The sequence below is a fragment of the Nerophis ophidion genome, linkage group LG14, assembly GCF_033978795.1.
Source record: "Nerophis ophidion isolate RoL-2023_Sa linkage group LG14, RoL_Noph_v1.0, whole genome shotgun sequence".
Classification (NCBI taxonomy): domain Eukaryota; kingdom Metazoa; phylum Chordata; class Actinopteri; order Syngnathiformes; family Syngnathidae; genus Nerophis; species Nerophis ophidion.
Window position 1 is genome coordinate 15,343,070 of NC_084624.1, and position 27,637 is coordinate 15,370,706.

Sequence of the window (27,637 nt, forward strand, 5' to 3'; positions counted from 1 at the left end):
GTTCTTAAATGTGGTGTTTCTCTACAACTTCCTCTTTTTCACACAATGCTGAGCAGTTCTTATTAGTAAAAAAAAAAAACGGGAAATAGTTTTCCTTCTGCTTCAGTTGTGTGCAATAAAAAGTGTGTAACAATATGTGGAAGGCGTATGAATAGTTTTTCAAGCCATTTTTACTTGAAGCTGTTGCAAAACAATATCTCATACAAAAAAAAATAGTTTAAGCATTTTAAGTGACACACTTGCATTGTTTTATTTATGTCCATTGGTACGAATGATTAATTACAAATAATTTTGATATATTCCTATTATTTATGTAAAGGTTTTATTATCATTTGTATACCAATTACCATATTTTTCGATTATAAATCGCAGTTTTTTTTCATAGTTTGGGAAAGAATTCCACTTTCAAAGCTTCAACAATTAGTTTTCTCAGTTCCCAAACGTTTATTGAGTGTTGTTAAAAGAAAAGGTGATGTAACACAGTGGTGAACATGCCCTTTCCCAACTACTTTGGCACATCCAAGCCAATCCAATCCACTTTATTTATATAGCACATTTAAACAACAATAACGTTTCCAAAGTGCTGCACAGCCATGTTAAAAACGATTGTAAAAAAAAAAAAATATATATATATATATATATATATATATATATATATATATTATGCTCCACCAATGACTGAATAAAAACAAAAAATAAATATAAAACTAATAAAAACAATATAAAAACAAATATGATTAAAAACTATTTTAAAGGGTAAAATCAATTAAAACAGTAAAATAGAAATCAAAGTGTATAAAAAACTGTGGAGGGGCGTGGCCCGCGGGCCTGCAGCGAACCGGGGTGTGCCAGGACCGGCCTCGAAATCAGCGAGAGCTGCGTAGATGGCCCACCTGGGCCTTGATATCTAATCACCTGTCGCTCTGTTATAAGCAGCAGCCAGGAGGAGAGACGGGGGTTGGGGCTGGAGCCAGAGTGCGAGCGAGAACGAAAGAGAAAAATACAATTGCTGGAAAGCAACTGAGAGACTTGTTGAAAAATAAAACAATAGTGTAGCCCTGAAACGGGCTCTCATGTCGGTGCTTGGTGGTCTGAAGAACCCCCAGGAGGACTAGCCCCACACTAACCAATAATAAATAAATAACTTCTTAACGCAACTTCTTGAACATGTGCGGTAGTAAACGGATGGATGGACTAAAAATGCATGAGAATGTATTATGTTTTGAACATTTATTTTTAACACTTATTACAAGTGGAATTATTCATTACTTATCATGTTGAGCAATGTCAGCTCACATTTATCCGAGAGCCAGTTGCAGTCATCAAAAGAGCCACATCTGGCTCGCGAGCCATAGGTTCCCTACCCCTGGTCTAGTGTTTGATTTCATAAATACTGGAGCTTAAATGTAATGAAACTAAAAAGTGTTATTGTCATTTTGCTCAAACAGAGTTTGCAGCTCTTGGTGGGTTAACTTTTGTGGGAAATTGGCTCAAAATGGCCCATTCCCCACAAAATGCCAACCCCTGGTATACTTTTATGTGGTATTCTGTAGGAAGTGTTCCATTTGCGACATAATCAGGTTTTATCCAGCATGCTCTCTGAAGCTTTTACTGAGTGTTAAGTAAAAGGAGGGTTATGTAACTTTGGGCTTTTTGTTAATGCGTTTTTCTTTGAAACCCAACGCAGACTCCGCCTGGTAATTTTACAGCTGGTTCACATTCCTAACAACGCAATTAGATACGCCCCGGCTTGTTTCCACTCAAATCCATGTGACAGCAACAGCTCATAAAATGTGTTGTTGACATGGATACGGGATGTTTACTTATCGCAGTCCACATATTGATCTATTATCCAAGAACTCACAGATGGAAAAACAGCAAACCTCTGAACATTGTTCTCTAATACAAAAGTATAAACTAAACAATGGCCTCTGCCATAATTTACCCATTGTGAATAAAAAAAAATGTACAATTCGTGAAGTACTTCAATTCTTATGGAATAACAATGTTCAATAGATAAGTACAATAGAACATGTTTCTGTGGACAAATAGGCAATAATGCATGATTTACACACCATAGAAAAGCCAGTAGATTTAACTTTTTTTGTTGTGTTTGTTACAACAAATATAAACCCCATTTCCATATGAGTTGGGAAATTGTGTTAGATGTAAATATAAACGGAATACAATGATTTGCAAATCCTTTTCAACCCATATTCAGTTGAATGCACTACAAAGACAAGATATTTGATGTTCAAACTCATAAACTTTTTTCTCTTTTGCAAATAATAATTAACTTAGAATTTCATGGCTGCAACACTTGCCAAAGTAGTTGGGAAAGGGCATGTTCACCACTGTGTTACATCACCTTTTCTTTTAACAACACTCAATAAACGTTTGGGAACTGAGGAAACTATTTATTTATATAAGGTTTTACTACTTACGTATAAAATACTACACGGTCTAGCTCCATCCTATCTGGCCGATTGTATTGTACCATATGTCCCGGCAAGAAATCTGCGTTCAAAGGACTCCGGTTTATTAGTGATTCCCAAAGCCCAAAAAAAGTCTGTGGGCTATAGAGCGTTTTCATTTCGGGCTCCAGTACTCTGGAATGCCCTCCCGGTAAAAGTTTGAGATGCCACCTCAGTAGAAGCATTTAAGTCTCACCTTAAAACTCATTTGTATACTCTAGCCTTTAAACAGACCCCCTTTTTAGACCAGTTGATCTGCCGTTTCTTTTCTTTTTCTCCTATGTCCCACTCTCCCTTGTGGAGGGGGTCCGGTCCGATCCGGTGGCCATGTACTGCTTGCCTGTGTATCGGCTGGGGACATCTCTGCGCTGCAGATCCGCCTCCGCTTGGGATGTTTTCCTGCTGGGTCCGCTGTGAACGGGACTCTCGCAAGGTTCTCATAGTCATCATTGTCACCAACGTCCCACAGGGTGTGAATTTTTCCTTGCCCTTATGTGGGCCTACCGAGGATGTCGTAGTGGTTTGTGCAGCCCTTTGAGACACTAGTGATTTAGGGCTATATAAGTAAACATTGATTGATTGATTGATTTGTTGAAGCTTTGAAAGTGGAATTATTTGCCATTCTTGCTTGATGTACAGCTTAAATTGTTCAACAGTCTTGTTGTCTTATTTTACGCTTCATAATGCGCCACACATTTTCGATGGGAGACTGATTATTTCAGCAAGACAATGCTAAGCCACGTGTTACAACAGCTTGGTTTCGTAGTAAAAGAGTGCGGGTACTTCCTTGGCCCGCCTGCAGTCCAGACCTGTCTCCCATGGAAAATGTGTGGCGCATTATGAAGCGTAAAATACGACAGCGGCGACCCCGGACTGTTGAACGACTGAAGCTCTACATTAAACAAAAATGAGAAAGAAATCCACTTTCAAAGCTTCAACAATTAGTTTCCTCAGTTCCCAAACGTTTATTGAGTGTTGTTAAAAGAAAAAGTGATGTAACGCAGTGGTGAACATGCCCTTTCCCAACTACTTTGGCACGTGTTGCAGCCATGAAATTCTAAGTTAATTATTATTTGCAAAAAAAAATAAAAAAAATAATGAGTTTGAACATCAAATATCTTGTCTTTGTAGTGCATTCAACTGAATATGGGTTGAAAAGGATTTGCAAATCATTGTATTCCGTTTATATTTACATCTAACACAATTTCCCAACTGATATGGAAACGGGGTTTGTAGGTGGGAAGCGGTGTCTTACAGCTGCCTTTAGCAACACAAACACAGCCGGTGTTTCCTTGTTTACATTCCCGAAGGTGAAGCTTTACTATGGAACAGAGCGGTCAAGCGAACATGGTTCCCGACCACATGTCAACCGGCAGCTTTCGGTGAGAAAATTGTGGTAATAAGTTGGCTCTTACCGTAGACATGAGTGGAGCTTGCGTCCTTCCTAGTGCACCTGTCAAAGAGGCAGCTGTGTGGCTTCCCTCAGAGACACTGGCGGTCACCACACCCGTGGCTACACCCTTCCGACTTTCAGGTATAACAGTATAATCTCCCTAAGACACTAGTAACACAATAAGCAGATAAGGGATTTTCCATAATTATCCTAGTAAATGTGTCTAATAACATCTGAATCCCACTGCCCTGTCTTTTTTTTTTTTTTTAGTCCTTTAGTCCTTCACTCTCACTATCCTCATCCACGAATCTTTCATCCTCGCTCAAATTAATGGGGAAATCGTCGCTTTCTTGGTCCGAATCGCTCTCGCTGCTGGTGGCCATGATTGTAAACAATGTGAGGATGTGAGGAGCTCCACTACCCGTGACGTCACGCGCACATCGTCTGCTACATCCGGTACAGGCAAGGCTTTTTTATTAGCGACCAAAAGTTGCGAACTTTATCGTCGATGTTCTCTACTAAATCCTTTCAGCAAAAATATGGCAATATCGCGAAATGATCAAGTATGACACATAGAATGCACCTGCTATCCCCTTTTAAATCAGAAAATCTCATTTCAGTAGGCCTTTAATGGCCTAAGATATAAATGTGTGTGTCCAAGTTAAAGAAAACTGCAGGCTGTCTTCTTTTAATGGAATCATTACAATCTTTGGCAAGCTGGGTAATGTTTGCTGTGGTCTGGAACAACGTGGCATACAAACACCTTCTAGAAATGCAGCCGATATTACATACAAATAATGTGTCCTGCATGAGACATGCAAAACTAAATTATATACAAAGAGGATAAAAGTAAAGGATATCAAATGAGCTCAAATATACCTACATATGATTCATAATGATGCAATATGTACATACAGTTAACCTAAATAGCATGCAAGCATGAATTAGCTTTTAGTCATGCGCTGTTCAAATATGCCTGATTAGCACTCCAGCATGTCAATAACATCAAAAAAGCGCACCTTTGTGCATTCACGCACAGCATTAAATTTTTGGTGGACAAAATGAGACAAAGAAAGAGTGGAAGATTTTACATGTAAACAAACTGTTGAGTCACAGTCCACTTTATGGTGGGTTCAAGAACCGCTGAAATAATTAGGACTAAAAAATGTTCACCAAATACTTTCATCAGTGAAGCATACACACAAACATATTAAACAGTTTGGGAAAGTTTATGTTATGTTTGTCCTCAAACAAAAAAAACATTAAAACATACTAAAACAAAAACTATATTTTCCCCCGTCAACTAACATTTTCCAGGCACTAAAACGCTCCAGGCCCCCTCCCCCGCGACCCTGAAAGGGAGAAGAAGAAGAAAATGGATGGATAAACAAAAGCACAGTAGTTGAAAGAAACATATGTACACATTTTCAAATTTAATGACACTTTGTAAACAAAAAAATATTTCACACACACAAAAAAATCTACTAGTATATAGAAGGTTGTTTGAATACGTTTATACAGATGTAAACAAACACAGTCGTCTAATCTGACGTCACTTTAAACCAACTGCTACTTCTTGGGTACTGATTAATGCGAAGGGCTACCAGTTTGATACACACTTAAATAAATTGCCAGAAATAGCCAATTTGCTCAATTTACCTTTAACTCTGTTATTATTAATAATTAATGATATTTATCTTTGTGGAAACACTGATCATCTCAATGATTTTTCACATTAAGTATACATATATATATACATATATCTAAACTGATAAATATAAAAAAAAAAAAGGGTATTTCTGTCTGTCATTCTGTCGTACATTTTTTTTCCTTCTACGGAAGGTTTTTTGTAGAGAATAAATGATGAAAAAAAAACACTTAATTGAATGGTTTTAAAGAGGAGAAAACAGGAAAAAAATGAAAATGAAAATTTGAAACATAGCTTATCTTCAATTTCGACTCTTTAAAATTCAAAATTCAACCGAAAAAAAGAAGAGAAAGACTAGCTGATTCGAATCTTTTTGAAAAAAATAAAAAAAGAATTTATGGAACATCATTAGTAATTTTTCCTGCTTAAGACTAATTTTTGAATTTTGATGACATTTTTTAAATAGGTGAAAATCCAATCTGCACTTTGTTGGAATATGTAACAATTTGGACCAAGCTATATTTACAACAAAGACAAATCATTATTTCTTCTACATTTTCCAGAACAAAACATTTAAAATAATTTCAAAAGACTTTGAAATAAGATTTAAATTTGATTCTACAAATTTTCTAGATTTTCCAGAATATTTTTTGGGAATTTTAATCATAATAAGTTTGAAGAAATATTTCACAAATATTCTTCGTCAAAAAAACAGAAGCTAAAATGAAGAATTAAATTGAAATGTATTTATCATTCTTTACAATAAAATAAATTTACTTGAACATTGATTTAAATTGTCAGGAAAGAAGAGGAAGAAATTTAAAAGGCAAAAAGGTATGTGTGTTTAAAAACTCAAAAATCATTTTTAAGGTTGTATTTTTTCTCTAAAATTGTCTTTCTGAAAGTTATAAGAAGCAAAGTAAAAAAAAAAAGAAGAAGAATTTACTTAAACAAGTGAAGACCAAGTCTTTAAAATATTTTCTTGGATTTTCAAATTATATTTGAGTTGTGTCTCACTTAGAAATAAAAATGTCGAGCAAAGCGAGACCAGCTCGCTAGTAAATAAATAAAATTTAAAAAATAGAGGCAGTTCACTGGTAAGTGCTGCTATTTGAGCTATTTTTAGAACAGGCCAGCGGGCGACTCATCTGGTCCTTACGGGCACCGCGTTGGTAACCCCTGCTGTATCATATCCGGCAGATTTCGCACTTTTTTTTTGTTTACTGTTGTTTTTCTTTGTCTTAGAACAAACAACATACCACAAGAACAATGAACACACACATGAAATATCCAAAGGGACAAAAGGAAGTAAATGGAGGGATGAATGCCATCCATCCATTTTCTACCGCTTATTCCCTTTTGGGGTCGCGGGGGGCGCTGGCGCCTATCTCAGCTACAATCGGGCGGAAAAGCAATGACAGTATCAGTTCACCACAACAGTAGTTGAAAGAAACATACACCTATTTACACATCTTCAAATTTAATGACACTTTTTAAACAAACAAAAAAAGAATGCACATACAAAAAAAAATCTACAAATATATAGAAAGTTGTTTAAATATGTTTATACAGATGTAAACACATCTGACGTCACTTCCGCTACAGGGCGCTCGTCTCAATGACGTTGCTGTGTCATTTCCGGCTGATTTGGCACATTTTTGTATTTTGTATTTAGAACACACAATACACCAAAAGAACAATTAATACACACATGAAATATCCAAAATGCATTTACGTGTGCGTGCGTGCGTGTGTGTGTGTGCGCGCCGGGCTTCAGACAAAACAACAACACCGGGTTATTTTTTATTTGGCCGTCATTGTTCTTCTCTGATTGGCTGAGGCATTGACCAATGAGAAATAAGGGCGGGAGAAGAGAAACATGGAGGACGAGCACGTCAGCAGGGTTGCAGTCGCTTGTGTAAAATCCAGACAAAGTGTGTTTATGTAACCTTCTCCACGGGTTATTGGCTAACGAAAATCAAGACGTTGACGTGAAATGTCGCTGAGTGCTTCGTGTGACTCGGCCCGTCAGAAAAGAAGTCTTTCAAGCCTTCTTGGTAAGTTGACGGCTGACTTAACAAGAAAGGTGTTCCTCACTGGCCCCGCCTACTTTGTGACTGTTAGCATCTTATTATAACTCTGACTGTTAGCATCTTATTATAACTTTGTGACTGTTAGCATCTTATTATAACTGACTGTTAGCATCTTATAACTCTGTGACTGTTATCATCTAATTATAACTGACTGTTAACATTTAATTATAATTATGTGACTGTTAGCATCTTATTATAGCTCTGACTGTTAGCATCTTATTAATACTTTGACTGTTAGCATCTTCTTATAACTCTGTGACTGTTAGCATCTTATTATACTGTAACTCTGTGACTGTCAGCATCTTATTTTAACTGTGACTGTTAGCATCTTATTATAACTGACTGTTAGCACCTTATTTTAACTCTGTTACTGTTAGCATCTTATTATAACTCTGTGACTGTTAGCATCTTATTATAACTCTGACTGTTAGCATCTTATTATAACTTTGTGACTGTTAGCATCATATTATAACTCTGACTGTTAGCATCTTATAACTCTGTGACTGTTATCATCTAATTATAACTGACTGTTAACATTTAATTATAATTATGTGACTGTTAGCATCTTATTAATACTTTGACTGTTAGCATCTTCTTATAACTCTGTGACTGTTAGCATCTTATTATACTGTAACTCTGTGACTGTCAGCATCTTATTTTAACTGTGACTGTTAGCATCTTATTATAACTGACTGTTAGCACCTTATTTTAACTCTGATACTGTTAGCATCTTATTATAACTCTGTGACTGTTATTATCTTATTATAACTCTGTGAATGTTAGCATCTTATTATAACTGTGACTGTTAGCATCCTATTATAACTCTGTGACTTAGCATCGTATTAAAACTCTGTGACTGTTAGCATCTTATTGCTTACTTTGTGACTGTTAGCATCTTATCATAACTCTGACTATTAGCATCTTATTATAACTGTGACTGTTAGCATCTTATTATAACTGTTCCTGTTAGCATCTTATTATAAGTCTGTGACTTTTAGCATCTTATTGCTTACTTTGTGACTGTTACCATCTTATTATAAGTCTGTGACGGTTAGCATCTTATTATAACTATGTGACTGTTAGCATCTTATTATAACTTTGTGACTGTTAGCATCTTATAAGTCTGTGACTGTTAGCATCTTATTGTTTACTTTGTGACTGTTAGCATCTTATAAGTCTGTGACTGTTAGCATCTTATTGTTTACTTTGTGACTGTTAGCATCTTATTGCTTACTTTGTGATTGTTAGCATTTTATTATAACTCTGTGACTGTTAGCATCTTATTGCTTACTTTCTTACTGTTAGCATCTTATAAGTCTGACTGTTAGCATCTTATTATAACTCTGACTGTTAGCATCTTATTATAACTCTGTGACTGTTAGCATCTTATTATAACTCTGTGACTGTTAGCATCTTATTAACTCTGTGACTGTTAGCATCTTATTGCTCACTTTGTTGCTGTTAGCATCTTATTATAACTCTGATTGTTAGCATCTTATTATCACTCTGTGACTGTTAGCATCTTATTATAACTTTGTGACTGTTAGCATCTTATTATAACTTTGTGACTGTTAGCATCTTATAAGTCTGTGACTGTTAGCATCTTATTGCTTACTTTGTGACTGTTAGCATTTTATTATAAGTCTGACTGTTAGCATCTTATTCTAACTCTGTGACTGTTAGCATATTACTATAACTCTGTGACTGTTACCATCTTATTTTAAGTCTGTGACTGTTAGCATCTTATTGCTTACTTTGTGACTGTTAGCATCTTATTATAACTCTGACTGTTAGCATCTTATTATAACTCTGTGACTGTTAGCATTTTATTGCTTACTTTGTGACTGTTAGCATCTTATTATAACTCTGTGACTGTTAGCATTTTATTGCTTACTTTGTGACTGTTAGCATCTTATTATAACTCTGTGACTGTTAGCATATTATTATAACTCTGACTGTTAGCATCTTATTGCTTACTTTGTGACTGTTAGCATCTTATTATAACTCTGACTGTTAGCATCTTATTATAACTTTGTGACTGTTAGAATCTTATTATAACTGACTGTTAGCATCTTATAACTCTGTGACTGTTAGCATCTAATTATAACTGACTGTTAACATTTAATTATAATTATGTGACTGTTAGCATCTTATTATAGCTCTGACTGTTAGCATCTTATTAATACTTTGACTGTTAGCATCTTCTTATAACTCTGTGACTGTTAGCATCTTATTATACTGTAACTCTGTGACTGTCAGCATCTTATTTTAACTGTGACTGTTAGCATCTTATTATAACTGACTGTTAGCACCTTATTTTAACTCTGTTACTGTTAGCATCTTATTATAACTCTGTGACTGTTAGCATCTTATTATAACTCTGACTGTTAGCATCTTATTATAACTTTGTGACTGTTAGCATCATATTATAACTCTGACTGTTAGCATCTTATAACTCTGTGACTGTTATCATCTAATTATAACTGACTGTTAACATTTAATTATAATTATGTGACTGTTAGCATCTTATTAATACTTTGACTGTTAGCATCTTCTTATAACTCTGTGACTGTTAGCATCTTATTATACTGTAACTCTGTGACTGTCAGCATCTTATTTTAACTGTGACTGTTAGCATCTTATTATAACTGACTGTTAGCACCTTATTTTAACTCTGATACTGTTAGCATCTTATTATAACTCTGTGACTGTTATTATCTTATTATAACTCTGTGACTGTTAGCATCTTATTATAACTGTGACTGTTAGCATCCTATTATAACTCTGTGACTTAGCATCCTATTATAACTCTGACTGTTAGCATCTTATTATAACTGTGTCTGTTAGCATCTTATTAAAACTCTGTGACTGTTAGCATCTTATTGCTTACTTTGTGACTGTTAGCATCTTATCATAACTCTGACTATTAGCATCTTATTATAACTGTGACTGTTAGCATCTTATTATAACTGTTCCTGTTAGCATCTTATTATAAGTCTGTGACTTTTAGCATCTTATTGCTTACTTTGTGACTGTTACCATCTTATTATAAGTCTGTGACGGTTAGCATCTTATTATAACTCTGTGACTGTTAGCATCTTATTATAACTTTGTGACTGTTAGCATCTTATAAGTCTGTGACTGTTAGCATCTTATTGTTTACTTTGTGACTGTTAGCATCTTATTATAACTCTGACTGTTAGCATCTTATTATAACTTTGTGACTGTTAGCATCTTATTGCTTACTTTGTGATTGTTAGCATTTTATTATAACTCTGTGACTGTTAGCATGTTATTGCTTACTTTCTTACTGTTAGCATCTTATAAGTCTGACTGTTAGCATCTTATTATAACTCTGACTGTTAGCATCTTATTATAACTCTGTGACTGTTAGCATCTTATTATAACTCTGTGACTGTTAGCATCTTATTGCTTACTTTGTGATTGTTAGCATTTTATTATAACTCTGTGACTGTTAGCATCTTATTGCTTACTTTCTTACTGTTAGCATCTTATAAGTCTGACTGTTAGCATCTTATTATAACTCTGACTGTTAGCATCTTATTATAACTCTGTGACTGTTAGAATCTTATTATAACTCTGTGACTGTTAGCATCTTATTAACTCTGTGACTGTTAGCATCTTATTGCTCACTTTGTTGCTGTTAGCATCTTATTATAACTCTGACTGTTAGCATCTTATTATCACTCTGTGACTGTTAGCATCTTATTATAACTTTGTGACTGTTAGCATCTTATAAGTCTGTGACTGTTAGCATCTTATTGCTTACTTTGTGACTGTTAGCATCTTATTATAACTCTAACTGTTAGCATCTTATTATAACTTTGTGACTGTTAGCATCTTATTATAACTCTGTGACTGTTAGCATCTTATTATAACTTTGTGATTGTTAGCATCTTATTATAAGTCTGTGACTGTTAGCATCTTATTGCTTGCTTTGTGACTGTTAGCATCTTATTATAACTCTGACTGTTAGCATTTTATTATAACTCTGACTGTTAGCATCTTATAACTCTGTGACTGTTAGCATCTTATTGCTTACTTTGTGACTGTTAAAATCTTATTATAACTCTGTGACTGTTAGCATCTTATTAACTTTGTGACTGTTAGCATCTTATTATAACTCTGTGACTGTTAGCATCTTATTGCTTACTTTGTTACTGTTAGCATCTTATTACAACTCTGACTGTTAGCATCTTATTATAACTCTGTGACTGTTAGCATTTTATTGCTTACTTTGTGTCTGTTAGCATCTTATTATAACTCTGACTGTTAGCATCCTACAGTATTATAACTCTGTTAGCATCTTATTACAACTCTGACTGTTAGCATCTTATTATAACTCTGTGACTGTTAGCATTTTATTGCTTACTTTGTGACTGTTAGCATCTTATTATAACTCTGACTGTTAGCATCTTACAATTTATAACTCTGTGACTGTTAGCATCTTATTATAACTCTGTGACTGTTAGCATATTATTATAACTCTGACTGTTAGCATCTTATTGCTTACTTTGTGACTGTTAGCATCTTATCATAACTCTGACTGTTAGCATCTTATAACTGTGACTGTTAGCATCTTATAATAATTCTGACTATTAGCATCTTATAACTCTGTGACTGTTAGCATCTTATTGCTTACTTTGTGACTGTTAGCATTTTATTATAAGTCTGACTTTTAGCATCTTATTCTAACTGTGACTGTTAGCATATTATTATAACTCTGTGACTGTTACCATCTTATTTTAAGTCTGTGACTGTTAGCATCTTATTGCTTACTTTCTGACTGTTAGCATCTTATTATAACTCTGACTGTTAGCATCTTATTATAACTCTGTGACTGTTAGCATTTTATTGCTTACTTTGTGACTGTTAGCATCTTATTATAACTCTGTGACTGTTAGCATTTTATTGCTTACTTTGTGACTGTTAGCATCTTATTATAACTCTGACTGTTAGCATCTTACAGTATTATAACTCTGTGACTGTTAGCATCTTATTATAACTCTGTGACTGTTAGCATATTATTATAACTCTGACTGTTAGCATCTTATTGCTTACTTTGTGACTGTTAGCATCTTATTATAACTCTGTGACTGTTAGCATTTTATTGCTTACTTTGTGACTGTTAGCATCTTATTATAACTCTGACTGTTAGCATCTTACAGTATTATAACTCTGTGACTGTTAACATCTTATTATAACTCTGTGACTGTTAGCATATTATTATAACTCTGACTGTTAGCATCTTGTTGCTTACTTTGTGACTGTTAGCATCTTATCATAACTCTGACTGTTATCATCTTATAACTGTGACTGTTAGCATCTTATAATAACTCTGACTATTAGCATCTTATAACTCTGTGACTGTTAGCATCTTATTGCTTACTTTGTGACTGTTAGCATTTTATTATAAGTCTGACTGTTAGCATCTTATTCTAACTCTGTGACTGTTAGCATATTATTGTAACTCTGTGACTGTTACCATCTTATTTTAAGTCTGTGACTGTTAGCATCTTATTGCTTACTTTGTGACTGTTAGCATCTTATTATAACTCTGACTGTTAGCATCTTATTATAACTCTGTGACTTTTAGCATTTTATTGCTTACTTTGTGACTGTTAGCATCTTATTATAACTCTGACTGTTAGCATCTTACAGTATTATAACTCTGTGACTGTTAGCATCTTATAACTCTGTGACTGTTAGCATATTATTATAACTCTGACTGTTAGCATCTTATTGCTTACTTTGTGACTGTTAGCATCTTATCATAACTCTGACTGTTAGCATCTTATAACTGTGACTGTTTGCATCTTATAATAACTCTGACTATTAGCATCTTATAACTCTGTGACTGTTAGCATCTTATTGCTTACTTTGTGACTGTTAGCATTTTATTATAAGTCTGACTGTTAGCATCTTATTCTAACTCTGTGACTGTTAGCATATTATTATAACTCTGTGACTGTTACCATCTTATTTTAAGTCTGTGACTGTTAGCATCTTATTGCTTACTTTGTGACTGTTAGCATCTTATTATAACTCTGACTTTTAGCATCTTATTATAACTTTGTGACTGTTAGCATTTTATTGCTACTTTGTGACTGTTAGCATCTTATTAACTCTGTGACTGTTAGCATCTTAATATAACTCTGCGACTGTTAGTATCTTATTATAACTCTGTGACTGTTAGTATCTTATTATAACTCTGTGACTGTTAGCATCTTATTATAACTCTGTGACTGTTAGCATCTTATTATAACTCTGACTGTTAGCATCTTATTATGACTTTGTGACTGTTAGCATCTTATTATAACTGTGACGGTTAGCATCTTATTATAACTCCTTGACTGTTAACATCTCATTAAAACTGACTGTTAGCATCTTATTATAACTTTGTGACTGTTAGCATCTTATTGCTTACTTTTTGACTGTTAGCATCTTATCATAACTGACTGTTAGCATCTTATTATAACTGTGACTGTTAGCATCTTATTATAACTCTGTGACTGTTAGCATCTCATTGCTTACTTTGTTACTGTTAGCATCTTATTATAACTCTGACTGTTAGCATTTTATTATAACTCTGTGACTGTTAGCATCCTATTGCTTACTTTGTGACTGTTAGCATCTTATTATGACTCTGACTGTTAGCATCTTATTATAACTCTGTGACTGTTAACATCTTATAACTCTGTGACTGTTAGCATCTTATAACTCTGTGACTGTTAGCATCTTATTGCTTACTTTGTGACTGTTAGCATCTTATTATAACTCTGACTGTTAGCATCTTATTATAACTCTTTGACTGTTAGCATCTTATTAACTGTGACTGCTAGCATCTTATTATAATTTTGTGACTGGTAGCATCTTATTTAAACTCTGTGACTGTTAGCATTTTATTGCTTACTTTGTTACTGTTGGCATTTTATTATAACTCTGTGACTGTTAGCCTCTTATTGCTTACTTTCTGACTGTTAGCATCTTATAACTCTGACTGTTAGCATCTTATTATAACTATGTGACTGTTAGCATCTTATTATAACTCTGACTGTTAGCATCTTATTATAACTCTGTGACTGTTAGCATCTTATTCCTTACTTTGTGACTGTTGGCATGTTATTCATTATTTTGTGATTACTAGCATGCTATTCCTTACTTTGTGACTGTTATCAATGCTAGCACTCACAAAGTAAGAAATAACATGCTAATTTAGCATGTTATTCCTTACTTTGTGACTGTTGGCATGTTATTTCTTACTTTGTAACTGTTAGCATGTTATTGCTTACTTTGTGACTGTTAGCATGTTATTCATTATTTTGTGATTACTAGCATGTTATTCCTTACTTTGTGACTGTTATCAATGCTAGCACTCACAAAGTAAGAAATAACATGCTAATTTAGCATGTTATTCCTTACTTTGTGACTGTTGGCATGTTATTTCTTACTTTGTAACTGTTAGCATGTTATTGCTTACTTTGTGACTGTTAGCATGTTATTCACTATTTTGTGATTACTAGCATGTTATTCCTTACTTTGTGACTGTTATCAATGCTAGCACTCACAAAGTAAGAAATAACATGCTAATTTAGCATGTTATTCCTTACTTTGTGACTGTTGGCATGTTATTCCTTACTTTGTGACTGTTAGCATGTTATTCATTATTTTGTGATTACTAGCATGTTATTCCTTACTTTGTGACTGTTATCAATGCTAGCACTCACAAAGTAAGAAATAACATGCTAATTCAGCATGTTATTCCTTACTTTGTGACTGTTAGCATGTTATTCCTTACTTTGTGACTGTTGGCATGTTATTCCTTACTTTGTGACTGTTAGCATGTTATTCCTTACTTTGTGACTGTTAGCATGTTATTCATTATTTTGTGATTACTAGCATGTTATTCCTTACTTTGTGACTGTTATCAATGCTAGCACTCACAAAGTAAGAAATAACATGCTAATTTAGCATGTTATTCCTTACTTTGTGACTGTTGGCATGTTATTCATTACTTTGTGACTGTTAGCATGTTATTCCTTACTTTGTGACTGTTAGCATGTTATTCATTACTTTGTGACAGTCGGGATGTTATTCATTACTTTCTGACTGTTAGCATGGTATTCCTTAGTTTGTGACTGTTTATTATTTCCCTTATTCTCTGACTGCTGGAATTATATTCCTCATTCTCTGACTGCTAGAATTTTATTCCATACTTTCTGACAGTTAGCATGTTGCTATTCCTTACTTTCTGACAGTTAACATGTTAATCCTTGTTTTATAACTGTTAGCAAGCTATTCCTTACTTCCTGACATACTCCTTATTCTCCGACTGTTAGAATGTTATTCCATGCTTGCTGTCAGTTAGCATGTTATTCCTTACTTTCTGACTGTGTGAATGGTATTCCTTTTTTCTGACTGTTAGCATGTTATTCCTTACTTTCTGATTGTGAGCATGTTATTCTTTGTTTTATCACTGTTAGCATGTTATTTCTTACTTTCTGCCTGTTAGCATGTTATTCCTTACTTCCTGACTGATAGCATGTTATTCCTTGTTCTCCGACTGCTAGAATGTCCTTCCTTACTTTCTGACTGTTTAATGTTCCTCTTTTTCTGACTGTTAGATTGTTATTCCTCACTTTCTGTCAGTTAGCATGCTATTCCTTACTTTCTGATTGTGAGCATGTTATTCTTTGTTTTGTAACTTTTAGCATGCCATTTCTTACTTTCTGACTGTTAGCATGTTATTCCTTACTTTCTGACTGTTAGAATTGTATTTCTTTTTTGTGACTGTTAGATTGTTATTCTCTTTTTCTGACTGTTAGCATGTTATTCTTTACTTTCTGACTGTTAGAATGATATTCCTTTTTTCTGACTATTAGAATGTAATTCCTTACTTTCTGATTGTTTGAATGTTATTCCTCTTTTTCTGACTGTTAGAATGTCATTCCTTACTTTCTGTCTGTTTGAATGTTATTCCTCTTTTTCTGAGTGTTAGCATGTCCTTCCTTACTTTCTGACTGTTATAATGTTGTTCCTCTTTTTCTGACTGTTAGATTGTTATTCCTCACTTTCTGCCAGTTAGCATGCTATTCCTTACTTTCTGATTGTGAGCATGTTATTCTTTGTTTTGTAACTTTTAGCATGCCATTTCTTACTTTCTGACTGTTAGCATGTTATTCCTTACTTTCTGACTGTTAGAATGGTATTTCTTTTTTCTGACTGTTAGAGTTATTCCCCTTTTTCTGTCTGTTAGAATGATATTCCTTTTTTCTGACTATTAGAATGTAATTCCTTACTTTCTGACTGTTAGCATGTTATTCTTTACTTTCTGTCTGTTAGAATGATATTCCTTTTTTCTGACTATCAGAATGTAATTCCTTACTTTCTGACTGTTAAAATGCTATTCCTCTTTTTCTGACTGTTTGAATGATATTCCTCACTTTCTGTCAGTTAGCATGTTATTCTTTACTTTCTGATTGTGAACATGTTATTTTTTGTTTTGTAACTGTTAGCATGCTATTTCTTACTTTCTGACTGTCAGCCTTTTATTCCTCTTTTTCTGACTGTTCAAATGTTATTCCTCACTTTCAGTCAGTTAGCATGCTATTTCTTACTTTCTGTCTGTTAGCATGTTATTCCTTACTTCCTGACTGCTAGCATGTTTTTCCTTATTTTATAACTGTTAAGCTATTCCTTATTTTCTGACTGTTAAAATGATATTCCCTAATTTCTTACTGTTAGAATGTCATTCCTTACTTTCTGACTGTTCAAAAGTTATTCCTCACTTTCTTTCAGTTGGCATGTTATTCCTTACTTTCTGATTGTCAGCATGTTATTCTTTGTTTTATAACTGTTTGCATGCTATTTCTTACTTTCTGACTGTTAGCATGTTATTCGTTACTTTCTGACTGTTAGAATGGTATTCCTTTTTAATCTGACTGTTAGAATGTCAATCTTTACTTTCTGTCTGTTTCAATGTTATTCCTCTTTTTCTGACTGTTAGAATGTTATTCCTCATTTTCTGTCAGTTAGCATGTTATTCTTTACTTTCTGGTTGTGAGCATGTAATTTTTTGTTTTATAACTGTTAGCATGCTATTTCTTACTTTCTGACTGTTAGCATGTTATGCCTTACTTTCTGACCTTTAGAATGGTAATTCTTTTTTTTGATTGTTAGAATGTCATTACTAACTTTCTGATTGTTGGTTTGTTATTCCTCTTTTTCTCACTCTCCGAATGTTATTCCTCACTTTCTTTCAGTTAGCACGAGGTTCCTTACTTTCTGATTGTGAGCATGTTATTATTTGTTTTATCACTGTTAGCATGCGTTTTCTTACTTTATGACTGTTAGCATGTTATTCCTTACTTTCTGACTTTTAGAATGGTATTTCTTTTTTCTGACTGTTAGAATGTCTTTCCTTAATTTCTGAGTGTTATAATGTTGTTCCTCTTTTTCTGACTGTTAGATTGTTATTTCTCACTTTCTGTCTGTTAGCATGCTATTCCTTACTTTCTGATTGTGAGCATGGGTTTCTTTGTTTTGTAACTTTTAGCATGCCATTTCTAACCTTCTGACTGTTAGCATGTTATTCCTTACTTTCTGACTGTTAGAATGGTATTTCTTTTTTCTGACTGTTAGATTGTCATTCCTCTTTTTCTGACTGTACGAATGTTATTCCTCACTTTACTTTCTGACTGTTAGCATGTTAATTCTTTACTTTCTGACTGTTAGAATGATATTCCTTTTTTCTGACTATTAGAATGTAATTCCTTACTTTCTGACTGTTACAATGCTATTCTTCTTTTTCTGACTGTTTGAATGTTATTCCTCACTTTCTGTTTGTTAGCATGTTATCCGTTACTTTCTGATTGTGGACATGTTATTTTTTTTGTTTTATAACTGTTAGCATTTTATTTCTTACTTTCTGACTGTCAGCATGTTATTCCTCTTTTTCTGACTGTTCGAATGTTATTTCTCACTTTCTTTCAGTTGGCATGTTATTCCTTACTTTCTGATTGTCAGCATCTTATTCTTTGTTTTAAAACTGTTAGCATTCTATTTCTTACTTTCTGACTGTTAGCATGTTATTTGTTACTTTCTGACTGTCAGCATGTTATTCCTCTTTTTCTGACTGTTCGAATGTTATTTCTCACTTTCTTTCAGTTGGCATGTTATTCCTTACTTTCTGATTGTCAGCATGTTATTCTTTGTTTTATAACTGTTAGCATGCTATTTCTTACTTTCTGACTGTTAGAATGGTATTCCTTTTTAACCTGACTGTTAGAATGTCAATCCTTATTTTCTGTCTGTTTGAATGTTATTCCTCTTTTTCTGACTGTTAGAATGTCATTCCTTACTTTCTGTCTGTTTGAATGTAACCCCTCTTTTTCTGACTCTCAAAATGTTATTCCTCACTCTCTTACAGTAAGGATGTTGTTCCTTACTTTCTGATTGTGAGCATGTTATTCTTTGTTTTATCACTGTTAGCATGCTTTTTCTTACTTTATGACTGTTAGCATGTTATTCCTTACTTTCTGACTTTTAGAATGGTATTTCTTTCTTTTGACTGTTAGAATGTCCGTCCTTACTTTCTGACTGTTATAATGTTGTTCCTCTTTTTATGAATGTTAGATTGTTATTCCTCACTTTCTGTCAGTTAGCATGCTATTCTTTACTTTCTGATTGTGAGCATGTTATTCTTTGTTTTGTAACTTTTAGCATGCCATTTCTTACTTTCTGACTGTTAGCATATTATTCCTTACTTTCTGACTGTTAGAATGGTATTTCTTTTTTCTGACTGTTAGATTGTTATTCTTCCTTTTCTGACTGTACGAATGTTATTCCTCACTTTCTTTCAGTTAGCATGTTATTCCTTACTTTCTGACTGTTAGCATGTTATTCTTTACTTTCTGTCTGTTAGAATGATATTCCTTTTTTCTGACGATTAGAATGTAACTCATTACTTTGACTGTTACAATGCTATTTCTCTTTTTCTGACTGTTTGAATGTTATTCCTCACTTTCTGTCAGTTAGCATGATATTTCTTACTTTCTGTCTGTTAGCATGTTATTCCTTACTTCCTGACTGCTAGCATGTTTTCCCTCATTTTATAACTGTTAAGCTATTCCTTACTTTCTGACTGTTAAAATTATATTCCTTAGTTTCTTACTGTTAGAATGTCATTCCTTACTTTCTGACTGTTGGATTGTTATTCCTTTTTTTCTGACTGTTCAAATGTTATTCCTCACTTTCTTTCAGTTGGCATGTTATTCCTTACTTTCTCATTGTCAGAATGTTATTCTTTGTTTTATAACTGTTAGCATGCTATTTCTTACTTTCTGACTGTTAGCATGTTATTCTTTACTTTCTGACTGTTAGAATGGTATTCCTTTTTTATCTGACTGTTAGAATGTCAATCCTTACTTTCTGTCTGTTTCAATGTTATTCCTCTTTTTCTGACTGTTAGAATGTTATTCCTCATTTTCTGTCAGTTAGCATGTTATTCTTTACTTTCTGGTTGTGAGCATGTAATTTTTTGTTTTATAACTGTTAGCATGCTATTTCTTACTTTCTGACTGTTAGCATGTTATGTCTTACTTTCTGATTTTTACAATGGTAATTCTTTTTACTGACTGTTAGAATGTTATTCCTAACTTTCTGATTGTTAGTTTGTTACTCCTTTTTCTGACTCTCCGAATGTTATTCCTCACTTTATTTCAGTTAGCATGTTGTTCCTTACTTTCTGATTGTGAGCATGTTATTATTTGTTTTATCACTGTTAGCATGCTTTTTCTTACTTTATGACTGTTAGCATGTTATTCCTTCCTTTCTGACTTTTAGAATGGTATTTCTTTTTTCTGACTGTTAGAATTTCCTTCCTTACTCTCTGACTGTTGTAATGTTGTTCCATTTTTTCTGACTGTTGGATTTTTAATCCTCACTTTCTTTCAGTTAGCATGCTATTCCTTACTTTCTGATTGTGAGCATGGGTTTCTTTGTTTTGTAACTTTTAGCATGCCATTTCATACTTTCTGACTGTTAGCATGTTATTCCTTACTTTCTGACTGTTAGAATGGTATTTCTTTTTTCTGACTGTTAGATTGTTATTCCTCTTTTTCTGACTGTTAGATTGTTATTCCTCTTTTTCTGACTGTTAGATTGTTATTCCTCTTTTTCTGACTACGAATGTTATTCCTCACTTTCTTTCAGTTGGCCTGTTATTCCTTACTTTCTGACTGTTAGCATGTTATTCTTTACTTTCTGACTGTTAGAATGTAATTCCTTACTTTCTGTCAGTTAGCATGCTATTTCTTACTTTCTGTCTGTTAGCATGTTATTCCTTACTTCCTGACTGCTAGCGTGTTTTTCTTCATTTTATAACTGTAATGCTATTCCTTACTTTCTGACTGTTGGAACAATATTCCTTAATTTATGACTGTTAGAATGACATTCCTTACTTTCTGACAGTTAAAATGCTATTCCTTTTGTTCTCTACTTTCTGACAGTTAGAATGCTATTCCTTTTATTTTTTACTTTCCAATTGTTATCATGTTATAACTCAACTGTCTCCATTCTCAGATAGTCACTCTCTGAAAAGGCCAAAGCAAGGAGATGGTCAGTGGCTGCAGAAAGCAGCCATCCAGTTGTTGGAGCAGCAGCAGGATCTCTGCAGCCTGTTCAAAGAGATTGGGGTGAGTAAATAAAAATTTACCAAGTTATAATTATTTGATTTTTTTGTTTAATCTGTGAAGCAGTGGTCTTTCAACAAGTGGAAGCTCATATTTTAGCTGCTTTATAAACACGAGTGCAGATGCTAGATTTTACAAACCCCAAAACCAGTGAAGTTGACAGGTTGTGTAAATGGTAAATTAAAAACAAAATAAAATGATTGGCAAATCCTTTTTCAACCTGTATTCAAATGAATAGACTGCAAAGACAAGATACTTAACGTTCAAATTGGAAAACTTAGGTTTGGTACGGGGGTCTACCGAACGAGTTTCTAAGCCAAAGTCTTGACAAGCTGCTTTGCTTCTTCTGCCTGTGTGTCAGTACCCAGCATTGTCCCACCCACACAACCATCTGATTGGTTACATACAAAGCGATAACAGCCAATCAGCAGTGCGTATTCAGAACCCATGTCGTCAATGCTTCAGCGTCGAGCAGATATGTGTTTAACAGGTGAGCATAAGACAGCGTACTCTCCCCAAATTATAATAAACACCTCCCAATCAACGTTCTAGTTACATCACTATGAGCCCGTTTACGTTCTAGAAACTAAAACTACAGCTCAGTTCGCTCGCAGTCCTGGCTTGAGGTGAAGGCTAATTAGCTTTTAGCGTAACGTTAGCTCATTTTGCTGTGTGTGAGTGTGCGTGCGTGCCCTGTCTCTGTTATTTCACTTGAACTCCATGGTGTTCAGGGATAAATAGTCTCTCCTATTCCTATTGTGCTATTTTTTCAGCTACAGTTACATTAATCAATAGTAATTTAGCAGCCTAGTTTTGAATAGCAGGGTCCCTGCTATCACATGTTGACAAAAATATAACATTTACATAATAAAAAAACTACAGGCTTCCCAAATCCTGTAATAAATGAAGCATGATGAGTTGACCTGAAACTGTTTAATGTTGCACTTTTTATATTTGGAAGAAAAGTTTTGTCATTTCATTTAATCAAAGCAACAACATGAGGCAGTTTAATGTAGATTAACGTGGGCAGAATATTATAGCGTTCCCAATGTTAAAAGGATAAAGCCATTGTTTACAAATTTTGTAAATAAATAACCCAAAAATTTATATTTTGTTGTTTTCTTACTGTACTGAAAATGAACCGAACCGTGACCTCTAAACCGCGGTACGTACCGAACCGAAATTTTTTCGTACCGTTACACCAATAGGTACTACATTAAAAAACGACATCAGTGTGTAAAGGTTTTGGAGCAAAATATATTGCCATCCAAGCAACGTTATCATGGACGTCCTTGCTTATTTCAGCAAAACAATGCCAAGCCACGTGTTACAACAGCGTGGCTTCATAGTAAAAGAGTGCGGGTACTAGACTGGCCTGCCTGTAGTCCAGATCTGTCTCCCATTGAAAATGTGTGGCGCAATATGAAGCCTAAAATATGACAACGGAGACCGCGGACTGTTGAACAAATTAAGCTGTACATCAAGCAAGAATGGGAAATAATTCTACCTGAAAAGCTTCAAAAAGTGGTTTCCTCTCTTCCCAAACATTTACTGACAGTTCCCAAACATTTACTGAGTGTTGTCAAAAGGAAAGGCCATGTAAAACAGTGGTAAATGCCCGTGCCAACTTTTTTGCAATGTGGTGCTGTCATTAAATCTAAAATTATTGATTTTTTGCAAAAAAAATAAGTTTCTCAGTTCAAACTTTAAATATTTTGTCTTTGCAGTCTATTCAATTGAATATAAGTTGAAAAGGATTTGCAAATCATTGTATCTTGTTTTTATTTACAAATTACACAACAAGCAAACTTCACTGGTTTTGAGTTTTGTACAAAGAAAACGTCACCTAAAGAACTGTAAATTTCTTCTTATTAACTTGGAACAATGGTCCGAAACTTTAAAAATGCTCTGGCAGTAGTTTACATTTCAAGGTTGCCAATTGGGTCGTTTTACTGTCAATCAAAAAGGGATTCAGTCTCAGACAGATAATCCAATCATAATGCGGAAGCCTGGCATCCAGGCTAGCCAAGGCCGAGACTACTTCTAATTTACTTCCAGAGCGTCTGGGCATCTGTGGGCAGGACATAGCAGAGCATTTATCCAACGATTGTCTAGTTTTTCTGCAGTGAAACTAGGGCTGGGCAATATGGCCTTTTATTAATATCTCCATATTTTTAGGCCACGTCACGATACCTGATATTTATCTAAATTTTTTGCCTTAGTCTTTAATGAACACTTGATGCATGTAATCACAGCAGTATAATGATTCTATGTGTCTATATTAAAACATTCTTGTTCATACTTCATTAATATATGTTTATTTTAAACTTTCATGCAGAGAGGGACATCAAAACTAAGTCAATTCACCAAAACTGTATTTATTAAACAGTTATTAAGCAGTGGCACAAACATTGATGTCATTTCAAAACAAAAAGTGCAAGATTGTCAGAGACATTTCAAAACAAACTATGAGTGCACTTTTGTGCATGATGTCACTAAGCAAAACAACACTCAATTAAAGTGCACTTTTTGTACAGAACGCCACTACAATAGTTTAAAACAAATAAAGTGCACTTTTGTGCATGATGTCACTAAGCAAAACGACACTAAATTAAAATGCATTTTTTGTACAGAACGCCACTACAACAGTTTAAAACAAATAAAGTGCACCTTTGTGCATGATGTCACACAAGATATTTCAATAAGTGCCAAATGCAAATGAGCTGCATAATAAGAAATCAAATAGATAGATAGATAGTACTTTATTGTAGTATATATAGTATACGTACTTCGCTATGTTGTAGGTTCCTGCGGACGTTATCTCCTTCTGTTGTTGATTATTTGTTTCATACGGTGTTGATCTGGAAATGGTTGCTTCGGCATTTTGTTGGTGTGGCACCGAACGGAGATGTTGTCATGCAGAGTTTCAAGCACTCTTCATTCTCTTCATAGCGGGTGACTTTTCAAATGATGCTACATTGGCAGTGGTGCTACTTTTTGTAGCAACGCTTTTGCCGCATAACTGTTCAACATATTCCTGCTTGAAGCCAAACCACAGCCCGACGAATTCTTCTTTCATTTGTTACCAAATTCGCACCTTCTCTCTCTCGTATTACCACCCACACCACTCCGCTAGCTTTCACTGCTAACGTTACCATGTCGCTACCTGTCTGCTACGCGGGAGCGTGTGACGTTGCAGACATGACGTATGTAAGAAGGTGCGCTTGTTTTATGTCTGTGAGAAGGAGAGACAAGAAAGCCTGTAGTGTAATGCCTGCAGCTAATAGCAACTGTGTAAGATTCACATATACTCGAATATCACAATATAGTAATTTTCTATATCGCACAGAGACAACCCCGCAAAATATCGAGTATATCGATATATTGTCCAGGCCTAAGTGGAACAACCAACTCTATTCTACCACATTGAAGCCAATAAATGCACGGCTTCAACACTGTTTAATGCACTGTGACGCTATCACAATCAATGAGAAGAAAGACTTGTCAGCTGTGAAAAAAATGTGAACGATTTTTAGGGCATATTTAATCAATGTAAGGTAAAGACAAAAATACATTTCTCACCACTTTTTTAGATTTTAGGAATCTGAGTTTCCCCAGCACTCTTAGAGCAATCGCCACTGCCATATCTCTGCACTGCAGGTCTCCAAGATGAACTTGGAGACATGGCATGGTAGAAGAAGGCTAGTCAGGGAGGCCATCAAGTCCGATCCTCTCAATATTTGCACGGTTCACATTTTGTAGATCGCTGTTTGCTGGTACATCTCAGATATATTAAAGTACGTCAACCGTGCAGAAATGATGCCAGGAAGTACTTTAACACGAGATTGTCTGGAGCGGACGCCGTCTTGTTGTTGGTTGATCAAAGCTTTTCGGTTGCAAGATTTTTGGTGTGTCTTTAGTCAATAGTGCGTAAATAATGGGCTGTATATATCCATTCTAACAATGTATTACTTTAATTGGTTTTCATTTAAAATACCCTCACTTTTGAGGTTTCGTGGCTTTCATGTTGCTGTGGTGCCGTGTAGGGCTGGGCGATATGGACGAAAAAAAAATCTTGATATATTTATACTTAAACTCGATATTTGATATATATCTCGATATGTTTTCCGGTGAAAATATACATATAAAGATATTCATTTTTGAGCGAAATTCACTGAAATTAGAGTGAAAGATAACTGTTCTGTAAACAGTCAGTTGTTCTTTTCTTAACCCAGTTAGTCAAGATGGGTATTAACCGCACAAAAAATAAACCGTTTCAGTAGCACAGAATTACATAACATAAATACAATTTAAAAATATTATTTCTACGTAAAATAAATAAACATAGCTGTGCAAATATTAAAAAATGTATGAAACTCAGATGAAAAAATAATTTGCAGGCATGCAGTTTTTAATTCCCAGTTAACAATGTAATGGACTGTCACACACGTACGGTTCTGGTCAGCGCCAAGTAGGTGACTTGACTTAATTGTGTGGCTATGATCTTCCTCACTTTGGCATACATTTTTGGCAGCATTTCTCAAGAACATTTTTGATTTGGGCTTACATGGTAAACAATTTTATCCATACGCATACATTTGTCCAAATGTGGCCAAGTTGACGCATTGTGGGTATCCTGGACGTCGTCTACATCAGTGGTCCCCAACCTTTTTGTAGCTGCAGACCGGTCAACGCTTGATAATTTGTCCCGCGGCCCGGTGGGGTGTGGGGGGGATCCTTTTTTTTTCTTTTTTTCTTTGTCATGAAAAAGGGAGGTTTTTGTCATGAAAAATGGAGGTTTTTTGGGTTGGTGCACTAATCGTATGTGTATCTTGTGTTTTTTATGTTGATTTAATTTAAACAATTTTTTTAAAAAACAAAAACATTTTAAATTAAAAAAAAAAAATTCTTCTGCGGCCCGGTACCAATCAACCGGGCCGCGGCCCAGTGGTTGGGGACCACTGGTCTACATCGCTAAAAGAAAAATCTAAGAAAGAGAATCTCTCTACTCCACTAGTTTTTTAATATATAAATCGCGCGCTTGAATATTCGCTCTTCTCTTCTACTCTCTCATTGTCATTTGGGATGTCTGTTGTGATTTCCCTTCTTGGTTTGATGACCCGCGCTATCCTGCCTCTGATTGGCCTGTCCCTAATGTTTTGCCCTAATGGCAACCAATCACAATTCATAGTAAACAACCAACCAATCATGGATGTTCATGTACGTGCAAGAAGTAAGATGGAAGGGGAGGGGTTTAGTAGCCCATGGAGCGTTGAGAGGAATCAAGGAACACAACAAATAAGCGGTGTTTGGTCATTTTAACGTGAAATAAATTACCATATTTTTCGGAATATACGTCGCAGTTTTTTTCATAGTTTGGCCGATGGTGCGACTTATACTCATGAGTGACTTATGTGTGAAATTATTAACACATTACCGTAAAATATCAAATAATATAATTTAGCTCATTCACGTTAGAGACTAGATGTGTAAGATTTCATCGGATTTAGCAATTAGGAGTGATGTATAGCTTGTTGTATATGTTATAGTTATTTGAATGATTCTTACCATAATATGTTACGTTAACATAGCAGGCACCTTCTCAGTTGGTTATTTATGCCTCATATAACGTACACTTATTCAGCCTGTTGTTCACTATTCTTTATTTATTTTGAATTGCCTTTCAAATGTCTATTCTTGGTGTTGGGTTTTATCAAATAAATTTCCCCAAAAAATGCGACTTATACTCCAGTGCGACTTATATATGTTTTTTTCCTTCTTTATTTTGCATTTTCGGCAGGTGCGACTTATACTCGGAAAAATACGAAATACAGATATTCCGATATTTTCTTAATCCATATCATGTTTAGAAATATAACCATATATCTTACAAACTCAATATATCGGCCAGCCCTAGCGTCGCGCCACGATCAATCTAATTGATCAAGGTTTGAGGATGATGGCCAAAATTCCAAAAAAAGTGCTGTTTTACTTTTAAGAAGCTGGAGCAAAAAAGTATATTGAGGGTTTCTTTATTTATTAAAAAAATAAATGAAACTTGATTAAAGATATGTGCATATAGTTACTTTTTGAAGACATTCAACAATATGGTTACAATAAAAATAACTGTAATAATTGTGGTCTCAATAGTTCTGATATAAAATGTTCATATTGTGATGTTAATGGCTGTGATATTTTTTCCAGGCAAGCAATCCAATCAACAGCACCGGAGAGGAGCAAAGGAAGGAAGTCGCTGAAGGCATCCCATCAGACGTTGAAGGATCACTTTTGGGTAAAATTCAATAGTTGTTTGACGT

The 27,637-nt window shown here is 34.6% G+C and overlaps 1 protein-coding gene across 4 annotated transcripts in view; it reads left to right on the forward strand.

Moving 5' to 3' along the window:
• The first annotated feature begins 7,387 nt into the window (after nt 1-7,387).
• Nucleotides 7,388-27,637, forward strand: part of LOC133568186 (Fanconi anemia group A protein-like) — a 115,392-nt gene continuing 95,142 nt past the window's right edge. For all 4 annotated transcript variants that reach the window (XR_009809547.1, XM_061919937.1, XM_061919939.1 and 1 more), the window contains exons 1-3: nt 7,388-7,572; nt 21,211-21,323; nt 27,525-27,612. Coding sequence is in view for 3 of the 4 variants with exons in the window: in XM_061919937.1 (XP_061775921.1) it covers nt 7,512-7,572; nt 21,211-21,323; nt 27,525-27,612 (262 nt within the window). In the remaining variant the exon portion in view is untranslated. The remainder of the gene's footprint in view (nt 7,573-21,210; nt 21,324-27,524; nt 27,613-27,637) is intronic.